This window comes from Syngnathus typhle, linkage group LG8 (genome assembly GCF_033458585.1).
Source record: "Syngnathus typhle isolate RoL2023-S1 ecotype Sweden linkage group LG8, RoL_Styp_1.0, whole genome shotgun sequence".
NCBI classification, from domain to species: domain Eukaryota; kingdom Metazoa; phylum Chordata; class Actinopteri; order Syngnathiformes; family Syngnathidae; genus Syngnathus; species Syngnathus typhle.
This window is the reverse complement of record NC_083745.1, coordinates 5,929,468-5,944,558: the sequence shown is the minus strand read 5'-3', so window position 1 is coordinate 5,944,558 and position 15,091 is coordinate 5,929,468. Positions and strand designations below refer to the sequence as shown.

The following is a 15,091-nucleotide window of genomic DNA, read 5'->3' as shown; positions in this document are numbered from 1 at the left end:
GTGCTTAGAAATTGCATCTCTCCAGTAAAAACGTCCACAAGCACCACATGTTTCATAAACAGTACACATGAGCAATGATGCGCGTACTGTATATGTGAGCAGGCCTCCTTTACCCGCCGCTACACACACACACACGTACGTGCACACACATACACACATTTTTGTGCACACAGGCACAGATGCTGCAGGACGCCAAACAAAGATATACACACACACATGGGTTTTTGTGTCCTAGTTTCCATCTATGGAGAAGCTATTCTCTCTGTAGTTCGCCTTCACTCACACGAAGATCTCAGGGGAATCTTACTACGGTGATGTGACACACTGCTGCTACAGTTCTTGCAGCATTGTGTTTGTGTGTGTGTGTGTCCATGTGTGAGTGTAGGTGTGTATGTGGGTCACAAAGCATATATTTCCATTGTCTATCTCAAGAGTCTTTGGGCAGTAGGCCGGGTACACCCTGAACCGCCCTGCAAGTGTCTGAAGTCGTGTATTTCTATCAGACCCTGCCTCTTGTAACTATTTTGTTTATTCAAATGAATCAAGTATGTGTTTAAAGTGGGGGTTTGGTAGTTTTAAATGTGTTTAAAGTGTGTGTGTGGGTTAAAACTAATCTTATCTGGTATCTCTGTAAAAACACAGAGTAATGACTTGTGGTTCACTGAATATATTTTTTTTTAATAGATGAATTTTTTATACCCTTGCTGGTCATTCAAGCTAAACAATTTCAATCTAGCAGAATTGAGTTTTCAACAAAGATATAATGTTCCACATGGGTGTGCGTGCCTATGTGTGTGTGTTTATATTTGAACACATTCTCCTGCTTTCCCTGGTGGTGCTGGGCTGTTTGGCAGGATAAATATAGCCGTGGCGTCGGTGTAAAGCTGTTTTCTCCTCAGCTTTTGTAGCTTTAATCAAAAGCAATCTGGAGGAGGGAGAAGTGAAAGAGAAGGGGGTGAGAGAGAGAGAGAGAGAGAGAGAGAGAGAGAGAGAGAGAGAGAGAGAGAGAGAGAGGGGATGGGGAAAAGGGGTGGTGGGTACGGCAGACGGCAGTGTTTTATTTTAGCTCTCTTTAAATAGTCATTGGGGAGTGTTCAGGAGTAATGAGAACCCTGGTGGCTGGAGAAGACGGACCGACTCTAACCTCCCATCTCTCTCCTCCTCCATCCTCTGTGTGTCTGTATCTCACGGCCAGCCACACTTCCTCCGACACTGAATCTGATATAAACGCCGGCTTATGACTACTACTGTGCTCATGCTGCAGGGCCTTCGTGCAGCACTTCCTCTTTTACGCAATGATTCATCATATCTATTCTGGGATGGAATCGCACCCCTCATCAATATCAGCTGTCAATACTAATAGTTATTGATCTGTTATCTAATCTGTCATTTGTTTTCTAAATGAATTGAGCGGTCTATACTGTATATTGTCAGATAATGAAACGTGCCCGTCACAATGCCTCAAAGCTGACATATTTTAATTTGCTACTGTATGATGTCGATGATCCGATCATTATTCAGTTGTTTTTATTTCCTTCTTTTATGTAGTTCCTCATTCAATTGCCAGTGAATATTGAAAAATATAATGTGCGTAATCGCTGAATTTGATTATTTTTGTAGGTCATCTGGGTTTGTAATAACTGCCGAAAACAACAGGAGATACTGACCAAGCCAGGCGAATGGTTCACCGCTCCGTCAGGAAAGCCCACCGGTCTCGGATCAGCCATCAGCGAGCCATCTGTGTGCCAAACCCTTGGTGATAAGAAGCTCCGATCCCACTCCCAAGCCCCTCCGGGCTCCACAACATCCCTAGACCCCAACACAGCCAGTGCAGCCGGGAGCACGGCTGGAACAGACGTTCGGTCACGAAGTGAACCGCCAAGAGACACGTACGTTTTGCAAGCACACTGCGTTTCAAATCAGTAACGATGCCAAAAAGAGAGAATCGTTTCAAGCTTTAAGAGGAACAGAGCTTTTGTTTTTGAATTGATATTTTTAAATTATCTAGCATTGGGTGGGATACAATTAAAGGACGGTTCATTTCAAAGTCAAATTGATTGAGTCGATTCATTCGGACCATAATTCAATGTTTCCAAATTCAATGAACCGCAGTTCGAGAGAATGTATGATGCAATGACTTTCTCGTTGTCATTTTATAATCTGAATGAATTTGCAGGGGTCTAGATTAATTTATTTTACTAGGAGCGTAGTAGCTCCTAACCTGAAATTTTAGGCAGGCAAGTAAATAATTACGTAGATAAGAGTCTAGAAAATGGTTAACAGTTTTATTTTCTTGGTATCTATTCCACAAGGAGAAACGGAAGAGGGGGTGGAGGAACTGGTCGGGCAGAGCGCAGGCCAGGCCAGCCCATGCTGCAAACCCAGGTTTCCATGGACCGAGACCTCCGGGGCGAATCCAGGGAAAGCCGACGACTCACGAAAGGACGTTCATTGGACATCGATCCAGTCGGAGGAAGCGGTGGGTTGAAACGGACACAAGAAGGGGGCCACCAACACATTGGCCACAGTCGTGGCCCCCCTCATCAAGCAGGGCCAGTCCTTCCTGGAGGTCGGGGCCATCCTGTACCAGTGCAAGGCAGTGGAACAGGAGTTATGGCAGAGTTGAGGGACGGTTTAGTCTCTGGACAGAGGACCGTCGGTGGACTGAGTGAACACACCCTTGCGCAACAAGACCACCCACCTCAACTCAGAGAACCTTTGAGTTCAGGGCCCGGATCAGCCCCCGGTCAGGGGCATGTCGTGAGACGAACCAAAAGGAACAAAGCTGACAGCATGCTACGCAATGATTCGCTCAGCTCAGATCAATCGGAATCTTTGCGTCCGCCACCACCACGACCCTACAAATCAAAGCGAGGGCTGGGAGCTGGAGGCAAGAGGCAGACCAGTGTCAGCAGCTCAGAAGAAGAGGGAGGGACCACACCGGAATACAGCAGTTGTGAGGATGCTGAGATTGAAAGTGTGAGCGAGAGAGGTGAGACTTCTTAAGATGTGTCATTTTCCTTCTGTCACATAAAATATACAGTACAGGCTCCATACACATTCTCTTAACTCATTCAGCGCCATTGACGGTTATAGACGTCAAAGATATTAACTGGGTTGGCAGTGAATGATTTAAAACGTGTCAACGTGTTTTAAGTTTCTTACTTCTCCGGGATTGATGAATGCGAAGGGCTACCACTTGCATACACACGTCTGAAATATCACATTTGTAAAAAATAATAGTTTGAATTATATTCTAATGACATACAGTATATTTTCTCTTGTAACTACGTATTGTCACGAAAGCTAGACATGATTACCGATAGCATTTGAGGTGCAGCTTTTGTTCTCTGTCCATCTTTGTAGAACTGCAGCGCTGTGTTTTATACACAATGCATGCTTCAGGCCAGAGCCAGCAGCCTGACTGTCATTGTGACCAGCGTGCATGTTAACAAGCGTGTGTTAGACTGTGTGCTGTGTTTGTGTGTGTGTGTCTAAATGCTTTGCTGAGTGTCATATTATATTGTTTTCAGCTTGGCCCTAAGGGAGTGAGTTGGTGGTGACAGTTGTACTGCGAGTGTGCATGTTTGTGATAGGTCCGTTTGACCCCATTTGATTCCAATGTTGACCTTGTGTGGCCTCACATAGCAAAGTGTCCCGGAGCCCTAGAGGACATGGCTGTTTACGCTCTAACCTTGTAATTTCCAACTGGGATGATATCACTTCACTGCTAACCATTCTTTCCATTTCAAACTCATTGCTGAGCATCTAATAGCAATAGCACTAAATGAAGATTATTTTTTAATCTTCCCTTTTAAGAGAAGAGGGATTTTGACATCAGACTTGCATATTTAACCCAATGCATGTTTACAAAGCAGACACAATACTTCAGGTTTCACTTAACTTGAACAAGCCTGCGGCATCTGATAGTTGCTGCACATTCTGCAGAAGTCAAATTCCAAGCATTATGACATTGACCAAGTGGAGGTTTAGTATGAGCTGTTTCTGTCAGAGCAGGTTTTACTGTATACACTCCAGCATGGCAGCAAGACACTGCTTCCTTTTTTAGCTTGAGACTAAGACGGGATCAATTACGAAATGTGGTTGCTGGCAGCCGGCATGCAGGCTTTTAAATCATTTGACTTTTAAAATTATTGTGAGATCACAATGGAAACACTCACTCGCTCACTTGCTCACTTGCTCACTTGCTCACTTGCTCACTTGCTCACTTGCTCACTTGCTCACTCGCTCACTCGCTCACTCGCTCACTCGCTCACTCGCTCACTCGCTCACTCGCTCACTCGCTCACTCGCTCACTCGCTCACTCGCTCACTCGCTCACTCGCTCACTCGCTCACTCGCTCACTCGCTCACTCACTCACTCACTCACTCACTCACTCACTCACTCACTCACTCACTCACTCACTCACTCACTCACTCACTCTTTAATGACTACAAACATAACATTCTCAAGCATTTCATTACAGTCATGATTGAGTTATGAAACTGAGAAGTGGGTTTGTTTTAAGATTACATAATGCCACTATAAGTTGTCACAAGCCATTCTCCTCATGGTCTGCCTGCTCCTAGGGATGCTTACTCTTATTTTGCTTGATGTCATAACAATGGTGTTGAAGTGCTGCACACATTTCAACAACTCATCCCTGCACATGTGTACAGTAGAAGCTACAGCTGGAAGGACCCCCGAATCGTATTTCTCATCAGTTTGAAATGTTATATTGGAAGGGGAAAAAAAGCTTCTCATGACTTTTAACAAAAATAATTAGAGTTGCTTGAACCAGTTGCAAGTCATCCCAAGTGGGGACAGTGAGAATGTGATGTCGCTCACTTTGTCACTTTGTCTTTCACAATGACCAAATAAGGAAAATAATATTCTCCAAGACTAGAACTTTCAAGTTTTCTTTTAAATACTTTATTCAGGTTTGTCTCTCTTTCTCTTTCTCATGTTCCATCATCTCCCACTTCCAGGTGACTGGGAATGCTACCCTCATGACCCCACTGTGTGGCATGTAAGTAGAACAACAGCCATAACTATAAAAAGTGGTCTGCCTGAAAACAATAATTAAAATAGTAGCTTGTCACTATTCTAAGTCTTTGCAGTTCTCGTTTTTTTTGCTGCAGCACCCTGTAACCTGGCAACCATCCAAGGAGGGTGACCATCTGATTGGCAGAATCACCCTTAGTAAGAGGAGCACAACCATGCCTAAAGAAGCCGGGGCTCTGCTGGGATTAAAGGTCAGGGTGCCAATAAAATAAACTGCATTCACGCATTCATGATAAAAGATATGGCTTCATTAGCCTCTACAAATGGATTGCAAATATTTCACGTTCCCCTTCTCTTTATAGGTGGTGGGAGGTAGAATAACAGAGTCAGGGAGATTAGGTGCCTTCATCACCAAGGTCAAAAAGGGCAGCCTGGCTGATGTGGTTGGACATCTAAGAGCAGGTACTTTGAGCAAAAGAAAAAAAGTTTCTTCATAATATCCAGTGCTTTGTGCATATTTATCCAGAACCCGTGAAATGTAGAAAATCAGGCCACACTATATACTAAGTGGGACTAACAATCCAGTACTAATTCTGTATTACTAATCACGTAAAAACTATTATGCAATGTCTAATTTCAGGGGATGAAGTTTTGCAGTGGAATGGGAAACTGTTACCAGGAGCCACCATGAAGGAAGTTTACAACATCATTCTGGAATCGCAAGTGGAGCCTCAAGTCGAGCTAGTTGTATCTCGGCCTATTGGGTAAGTTGCATATGCTTATAAACCAATGTCATTTTTAAAAATATCTCATGTGATAGAATATGTACACACATACAGACAAAATTCAGACATGATTTTATAGAATTTCTGTTCTCATCGAATTGTGCAGATATCCGTTTGTGGGCGGTTTCAATTTTGGTAATCGAAACCTACCCATTTCATATGTGTTGTTGATTTAAACTAAGTTAAAAAAACAAACATGTTAAGTTCATAAAAAAAATAGGTTAAAAATCCTGGTCAACAAAGAAACACTAATAGCAGACATTGACTTCAACATCACTTATGTACTATTTATTCTTTATTGTATCATCTTTTTGAAAAGGGATTTTTAACTGTATTGATACTGGTTTTTTTTTCAATAAGGTTGACTTAATTATTTGCCTTGTTGCGGAGCATAAGTTGAATGTATTAATTTCTCTCCAAACAATCGCAAAGGGTGTATAGAAAATATCAGTAAGTAATACTACCATTTTATTAGGACCTTTTTATCCCTCATGCCTATGGAGGAACCATATTGCTGGTGACATTTTGCATCCCAAAAAGAGTCAATCTTTCCTTTAAATGAGCATATGCGCAAATTTGTCTCTTTGAAAATCACTGCAATTGTTGATTATTTCATATTTTATAAATCAAAGAGATGCAAAATGAAAGATGTCTATGACGGTAGAATAGTTTTCCACAAACCACATTAGGAAACATTATCGAAGAAATCATTTGATGCTTTATAATGCTTCAAACTTTGCTAACCTTGCTGTTTTGAATTTGGGCTGCTGGAATTTATAAAGCATGATTTGAGTTTATTTGATGACGCTTGCTTTATTTATTTTATCTATACGTGTGTTTTGTCATCATTTTTATTATTATTATTATTATCATTACAATAGTAGTTGTATATAGAATTATATTATTATAAAACTGGTGTAAAAATTGTTAGTGTTTGTAGAATTAGCTTGATGCAGCTACATAATTTAGAGATGACTGAAACATATGGTACTCAACTTCTACACACTTTATTTATTTAAGAAATGTCCCCATTCCATGATCATTTGCGTTGCCATATTTTCTAACCATGTGATAGTTTAGCTTGAACATCTGCTGTATCTAACTAGTTTGAATACTGTATGGATTTCTGAATCAAGCATGCAAGCCTGTGCATCCACAAACCTACTAACTTTACTGCATTCAATCCAGCCAGTTGTAAACATGCAAACGGCTCACCCGTTTTCTTGCCTTTTCAGTGATATCCCAAGAATCCCAGACACATCCCATCCTCCATTAGAATCTAGTAGGTGTCTTTATTTAGGAAAACTCCATCTTCTACCCATGAACACAGGCTCCACCTTCCAACCTTGAGATTTGCAAATCATTTTCTGTTTCTTTTTGCTTCATAGCAGGTTCGAGTTCATTTGAGTCCCAGAAGATGGAGCGACCATCAAAAAATCTTTTATCTCCCACCAGTCCCAGAATGATTCTAGACGCCCCACAGCTAATGCCAGGGAAACTTTCTGTGAGTGGCTGTTAACTGGGTCACATTGTAAAATCTCTGGACCAAATGTCTTTGTGTGGTTTTGGCCTGCAGGTCAAGCTGTGGTACGACAAAACAGGTCACCAGTTAATAGTCAATGTGCTTCAGGCGGTAGAGCTCCCTCTCCGGCCTGATGGACGACCCAGAAGTCCATACGTCAAAATGTACTTTCTTCCTGATCGCAGGTACAGCTGGCATATGTTCTTGTTTCAAAAAATTTCAAAAGTGGCCACAGTGATTTTTTTTAAATGATTTTTGATGTTTTAAAACTATCCCACACTGTCCTATTTGTGAATTGAATCAACAATGGCCTTTCCTACACAAACACACACAGACAAAAATGGATTTGGATGTGTTTAAAATAGTGACAAGAGTAAACGCAGGACAAAAGCAGTGAAGAAGACCTGCGAACCCAAGTGGAACCAAACATTCCTCTACACTCACATCCATCGTAGGGATTTCCGCAACCATATGCTGGAGCTGACCGTATGGGACCAGCCTAGGTCACCAGAGGAGGACAGCATCTTTATGGGAGAAGTAATACACACACACAGTTCTATCTTCTCGTATTGTTTTTTTTCTTAAAGCAAACACAAGAATTACATAGCAGTTAGTATTTAACAGATTTTATTGCATCAGTTATTGTAACGGGAAAACTTTGACTTGACAGATCCTGATCGAGCTGGAGACAGCTCTGCTGGATGACAAGCCACACTTGTATCCCCTCCAAACGCACGATGTCTCATCCATACCGCTCCCCCGCCCCTCCCCGTATCTGCCTCGTCGACACATACACGCCGACAACCCTGGCAGGAAGCTGCAGCGTAAGTATTGCGTGTCTGTGTTTCGACTTAACTGTTTGTTTTGAAGCTGTGTCATGTCGTGTGTGTTTGCGTGCATTGAGAAAGAGGCAATCTTTAGTTTCCAAAACAAATCATACGTTGCCTTTGTATAACATGTACTGTACGTCAATGGTAATGTCTGCTTTTACTTCCCTCCCCTAATACTTCACGTGTATCTGCATCTGGAATGTGTGCATGCGTGTGTTTGTGTGTGTCGGTGTGTATGTAGGTTCGCAGCGTGTAACAGAGCCTGAGTTTGAGGGTACAGCAGTAGTTTCTAAAGGTGGGTGGGGATTGTTTTTGTACTATGCAACCTTTCCCACATTTGTTTCTGTGCAGTGTTTCGTGGTATGCATTTGTGTACGCTTATTAATGAACTGTAACGTCAAAGGAAATTCATATTGGTGAACGTGGTGGAGGGGTTTGCGACTTTTTCTGAAAAGTTCCTCCTCTTTCCGAACACCTTAGATCAACTCTATCCCAGATGGGCTTGAAAGAAACTCTTTTGTAAAACAAACCATCTGGTTTGGCTGGTTAAGTATAAATGGGAAAGAAAAATGGTAGGCCCACTCAAAGAGAAACTAGTGGGCCATTGCAAGCTTTGAGGTATTGCACTGTTGGAAATGAAGCCAGGGACCTTGGGATCAAAACAAAGCCCAGCAAGGATGCACATATGCTTTCAAGGCTGATCACTCTCTATATTGCTATTTTTATCTTTAGACCATGTTTCACTGCAACAACAAAAAATGATTTTTTTAAAACACAGCACAATTTTCTATCTCAACGTCGCTTTTTACTGCTATATTTGCATATCCTCCAAAATTTGTTGATTTCTTTAATTTTGCTATAGGTTAAACACATTCAGATTTGACATCAAAAGATAAACATGATTTTTGAGGTAGAAAGATTAGACCTGTTAATCTTAAAATGATCTCCATGCACCTTCACTGGCCCCTGACAGCAGAGGGACGTGGCAGAGAGCGACAACGGGAACCCACGTCCACCCTGGAGGTGCCCGAATGCCAGAGGACGCCCTCACATCATATACGTTCCCGCTCTGTATCCCCCCACCGCGAGGAGCAGGGATGTATACGATCCCGACCGGCCAATGTCCCTGCGCAGAGGTGAGAAGTTATGATTTGAAAATGACATATTGGACTGAAAGAGGCTGCGGCTTCTCAATACACTGATCGTTACCAAGATGATTTTTAGGGTTGTTCTAATTAATTGCATTTGCACAAAGTGTTTTTTTTTTTCTAGAGTATGTCCAGAAAAAATGTGATGTACAGCCACGCTTCCATCAGGTGCTACAATTTAGTTTAGTATATAGGAAAGGCAATAGTGGGTGAGAGAGGAGTAATGTTGGAAAGCAACAAAGTGAGGCCATCTTCTAATGAAATGGCAACTCCAACTAGCCCGGAACTCATTGTGCTGCCAGCTCTGCTTTTACATTCTGAGCCAAATGAGCTCAGCCAAGAATTGTCTGCCACATTGCTTGACCACCACAGTGACTTAAGTCATATCCGTCTTTAAATATATATTCATTGTCTTTATTTTTCAGGAGTCTAGACGATGAGCTTTCGCACCCCAGGCGTTCTCGGTCTCCGAGCCGCTACTACGACTCCACTCGAGGTCACCACACGGATCAGGAAAACCTCGATGACAGGTATTTTCATTGCATTTGCATCTGTCCTGTCCTAGGATGTTCATTTATTGACTTATTCGACTTTTGAGCTGCTTCATCATAGGCAAAGCTGGAAAGTGGCAAAACATTCGAATGTGTGGAGTGTGTGAATGTCATGGATGTTGAAATCCCATTGTATGAGTCAAGTTTGATTTTTATTTTACTGTATGCATTTTATTGTATGTTTTGCACTGTTGACCTTGGACCTTGTTGGTGCTATAGACAACTGATTGTTGTTGTTTGTAAAACTACATTTTAATTGTGTGTTTTGGCGTCGGAACGTGTGTTCATGTCTGCGTTTTTGTTTGTGCATAGTGTCCTCGTGTTCCAATTCACTCTCTTCTCCCTTTGCTCTCCTGTTTTGGGGAATTGTTGTTGATTTCCTCATGTGTCATCCATCCCCATGGTTACCACAGTGAGGTCATCATGATCCACCAATCAATGCGAGGCAAAAGTGCTGAGTGCATCCACTTAAGGTAACTTGGTCAATCATGTCATATTCCATATTGTGTGTTTCTGGGTGTGAATTTCTGCCTCAGAACTTGTACTTGCATAGCATTTCCATAAAAGTGCCTTTTGGTTATACTGTATGTTGGCAAACTGACAAGATAATCGTGATCATTTCCAATCCGATATTAATCGCAAACAACAACAAAAAGAACAGCGGTAAGGAATTATGGCGATATTACATGTCAAACATTGGTAGCAGATAAAACAGCTGACAGGAAAGTAAGTTAATAGTAAAGCAGTCATGTTTATTAATGTTTATCGCTAAGATTTTGAGAGGAAGAAAAGCAAAGCAGTGGATCGGATCCATGTAAATCACTTGCATACTGCTTGTAATCCACAAGAGGGCGCTACAGGACGATGCTTATTACCTACAGTAAGAGTGATGGATTTTGTGTTTGACTCATTTTTTCTGTTTAAAAATTCTTAAAGTTTTAGTCTTTACACGTTTCTCTTTTCTACTTACACAAACATTAAGAACTAACACAATTATTATTCACAATGTTAATCGTTCTTCAGAACTTTTACACTTTGGGCAGGCATACCAAAGATTTTAGGAATAGAAAAAAAAAAACTTATTGCATTATCACCTGTGCCTTAAACCACAACATACTCAACTACATAAAACCACAAGTAAACTTTCCTCTTCATTTGCCCCGTAGAACTCTTCTTTCTGTTGTCCAAACAGCCACGCACAATAATTTCTTTTTCTTCCCTTTTCCTACAATCTTGTCCATTTTGTTGCTTCTGTCACTGGCATGCATGCTTATCGTAATTCTGGAGTTCAACTAGGCACATAGAAACACTCCCACACAAGATGCCACTTTTATTTGAAAATATTTTAACGTGATGAGGTAAGTATGTACATATATGGGTTTGATATGCTTCAAACAAACTAACAAACAAACACTGATGCACAAACTCGTTCATAGCAGAGTTGTAGACTTTAAGGACTTTAAAGGAACTTATTTGGAATTAGAGATTCTCACTTCTTTTCGCTGTTCAATTAGATTCAATCTGTTCTAACTTTGCTTGCAATGCATGCTGTTTTTGCAAATCTGCTATGATCAGTAGCAGTGTACCGCGCCTGCATGTCAAAAGCTAAACTAAGCTCTGTTCTGGACTCTCCGTCCTGATAACACACACCTTCATCACACCTTTTAGATACATCCAGTCAAATCATTGTGCCCTGCAGGCAGGCATGGCTTAGTTCTCAGATTTATGATTTTGTGAATCCAGCCAAACTTTGTTTTGAAGTAAGTTTTGTGTTTGTCCATTGTTTTTCTCTTTGTGGTTGACCTCTTGCCGTGTCTCTCCTTTCCATCCTCCTCTTCCTCCATTGGATGGCATGTTGTGCTGTGATGCCTCTAGTGATCTTCAGCCTTCTCTGGACAGGGTTAGGAGTGCTAGCACCAACTGTCTGACTCCAGATAATCATGTCCCCTCACCTGAGTTGGAAAGGTACCATGCTTTGTATCCACCACCCTCCTGTAGTGATGCTGTAGTCCCCCATTTCCCTTTGGTATTGCTCTCTCGCACTCTTCCCCACTTTTCCAAAATGATGCTTCACTCTCACAACACACCAAGGCACTCAATGTTGCCCGATTTCCCTTTGTCTTCACCTGTTGTCAAAATAACCGATTTAATTCAAATGATGTGGACAATCAGATTTCAGACATTGATCCTTTAAGTTAATAGTTATATACTTGCCAGTGGTGAAAGACAATTGCATTTCTTGTTGTATATCGCAAGTTAATTCCTCTTGTGCTGTGATTCACTTCACCACTCACACACATACACACCTAATTCTCTATCCTACAAGCTCTTAATCCAGAGGATGACCTGCAGTAATCTATGTCAGATACATTCCATTATCGATCTGCTTTGTCTGCTGAGACTGTGCTATGTCACTATTTATGTAAAGTGCACTGCTATCTTAAACAATTGTAGTTGTTTGTGACTGGTATTCATAGCGTGAGCCTTGAATGTGTTTCTAGTTTTTGTCATGTCTCCTGTGGTCGTGCTGCTGCAGTCTTGAATTTGTTTACTGGTGGTCTTTTAGGATAATCTCTAAAACACCTATATTACTAAAAATGGAATGGAATGATGAATACATGAATAAATAGATAAATAAATAAATTGCAATTAAGAAAAACACAACAATGAGAAGGTTGTTGCAAGACAAATGTACGGCTTAATCTGCAGCAAAGAACATAGGCTTGCCTCTGCTGCCCTCAAGTGGTAGAAAATAAAAGCATGCTGCTGCATTTGACCTATTGTTAATGTACAATTGAATTGATAAAGGCGATCTGCGCACATATATAATATATATAACAAAAGTGTGTATATTACATATGACATATACATACTTTGTATTAAACATAAGCAACAGTAACTGATTTTAGGAGATGCATCAATTTAATTTGGGGTTTAGATCTAAATAATGAAGATTTGTCAAAATTTTATCTTCAGCTATAAGCATCTTGTTTCCATTTCGAGCATCAAACAAGACTTCTATTATATTTATTTTTCACTACTGATGGTGTGGTGAAATCATATTTGTTGGACCTGAAGATATATGTGTATACTGGAGTCCATTTTTTTTTCAGTGAAGTTATTTTTTTTCCCTGTGCACACTTAGAAAATCATTGTCCCATTCGTTGCCCCGGAGACGTCCCCCGAGTCCGCGGATTTTTATCCAACATGCTTCCCCTGAAGATGACAGGTACCCTTTTGTGGACCCGTGACATCTCTCGCAACTCTCTTGAGCTTGACTTGTGACACCACTGAGTACCACCATCAAATATTTATTTTCTAACTTGAGAAAAGCTCTCGTACACATCAATTAATTCTCTTCAGTTGTGTTTTTGGGAGGGGTGCAGGCAGTATGCGGTAGCACCTGTGTGGGTGAATTACACCGAGCCTCTGTAAAATTTGATTCCATTTTTTAAAAATATTTTTGGATGAATATTTTTGATAAAAAAATATGAGTAGAAAGTGATTTTTATCTTGTATGAAATAAAGCACAGCTATTCGTGAATTTCCATTTTGGGTTTAAATTATTTGCCTTATTCTTCAATACATCAATCTTCACGCCAGAAAATCCTCTTCAGCGTGAAGTTATATTTCTATTGCTTTTCCACTTATTATAACAGCAGAAGCTACTTTAAATTCATTTAAACAAATACAAGATAAAATCACTATTTGTTTTTTGCTGGCCAGCTCTCTTATCCTAAATCCCGGGTACTCTGTGGTCACGACTTTGACGCAGTGGCTGTGGCATACAATGTAGAACTTGTCTGAAAAACAAATTCTACACCGTTTGTCACTCACATTGTGTAAAGGTTTTTGCCTTTGTGCACTTTTGAAGTCTCTTCACAAAGATTTGCAATGGTTTGTGTTCCTGGTTGTGGATAGTGTTGACATTGTTTTGTCTTGGTTTTCGTATTGTCTCCTTCCCTTAATAAGCTTGACTTTGTGCTCTTTTTTAACTTGCGGTAGCTCGGACTGCTTTTGGTGTGAAATCCTGCGCAGTTGTGTTTGCTTTTTGCATTGATATAAAGTGTTGGTGTTCTGGGAATTGCACTTGCAGCTTCTATGTGCTCAACTTCCTCTCCTCCAAGATGGCTTAGAATTTTCAATGGCATCAAGTTTGGATGTGTCTATGTGTCATCCACATTATTTTTTGCTCTGTGGTCCCTGAAATTCTCCTCAGTGAGCTACACTGTATTTTATTTGACACACACGCATACATATTTTGACTAAATGCCATTATACAGTCCTCTCCAAAAGTTATGGAACAGCAAGTTTGCGCTCCTCTATCTTATCCAGTTATTGCTCAGTGTCTGTATGCTTGACGTGCAAAAATCAAAGTCAGTGCTTCATTCCAGTATGCTTCTGTTTTCGCATTATTCATAATATGTGACATCGTAGTTCTATTTTATTTTTTTTACCCAATTTTTTGTCTGCTTGTGTACTGTATGTGTGTAAAACTTTGCTCATTAGGCGCAGTCTTGGTTAGGGGATTCATCCAGCAAATCCTCTTTCAATTTCAATTAACCCTGAGTTAGATACAAGCTGTCGCTGTTTAATTCTATGTTGCATTCCATATAACCAGTTAACTCCTAAACTTTCTCCAGATTATCTCCTGTTCTGTGTTTGTGTTTATTAGTGTGGCCAGGTTTGTCGACGGCTGTCACTAATGATGTGTTTCTCTATAGAATGTTTTGAATGATTTCATCCGTGCAGTATTGTGAGATTTTGCAAAGTACAGAGTTCGATATTTCCACTATCTCCCACTTCCATCACCTATTTCCCGTGCATGTTTGTGTGAGTGTGTGCGCGCGTGTGTGTCAAGAATCTTGCTTCACTTGCTGATGAATCTATAGCTTGCTTCTCCTACGGCTGATATATTTTTGCCACCTTTTCCCCAATTGTTGCTGTTGTCAACCTAGTGATATTTTTTCTATATTTTATCGATTTATCATGGTCTGAATATTTCATGGATCTTATTTTGGATTTCATGTCGTTTCTCTGTCTGTTCTTTTGTCTCTTCCTCTGTTGCATTTTTTATTTGTTACTGAATATTAGGGGCCACCACGAAGGTGGTACACCTCTTTCAATGACATCATCCTCATCTCGCAAAGTGAGGCAGCTCCCCCAGCTTCCCCCCAAGAGCAACAGTGTAGAACAAGGTAAACATGAACGGGCGTTGTCTTTGTGCTACATGATTGAACTTAAACAATAG

At 40.8% G+C, this 15,091-nt stretch overlaps 1 protein-coding gene across 1 annotated transcript in view; it reads left to right on the top strand.

Moving 5' to 3' along the window:
• Positions 1-15,091, top strand: part of LOC133158623 (regulating synaptic membrane exocytosis protein 1-like) — a 31,433-nt gene that overhangs the window by 10,989 nt on the left and 5,353 nt on the right. The window contains exons 5-23 of the mRNA XM_061285923.1: positions 1,621-1,889; positions 2,313-2,992; positions 4,989-5,029; positions 5,142-5,255; positions 5,367-5,466; positions 5,645-5,768; positions 6,222-6,239; positions 7,025-7,071; positions 7,178-7,293; positions 7,366-7,496; positions 7,677-7,848; positions 7,982-8,135; positions 8,383-8,436; positions 9,115-9,277; positions 9,715-9,819; positions 10,254-10,313; positions 11,716-11,805; positions 12,986-13,069; positions 14,935-15,038. Of these exons, the coding sequence (XP_061141907.1) occupies positions 1,621-1,889; positions 2,313-2,992; positions 4,989-5,029; positions 5,142-5,255; positions 5,367-5,466; positions 5,645-5,768; positions 6,222-6,239; positions 7,025-7,071; positions 7,178-7,293; positions 7,366-7,496; positions 7,677-7,848; positions 7,982-8,135; positions 8,383-8,436; positions 9,115-9,277; positions 9,715-9,819; positions 10,254-10,313; positions 11,716-11,805; positions 12,986-13,069; positions 14,935-15,038 (2,626 nt within the window). The remainder of the gene's footprint in view (positions 1-1,620; positions 1,890-2,312; positions 2,993-4,988; positions 5,030-5,141; positions 5,256-5,366; positions 5,467-5,644; positions 5,769-6,221; positions 6,240-7,024; positions 7,072-7,177; positions 7,294-7,365; positions 7,497-7,676; positions 7,849-7,981; positions 8,136-8,382; positions 8,437-9,114; positions 9,278-9,714; positions 9,820-10,253; positions 10,314-11,715; positions 11,806-12,985; positions 13,070-14,934; positions 15,039-15,091) is intronic.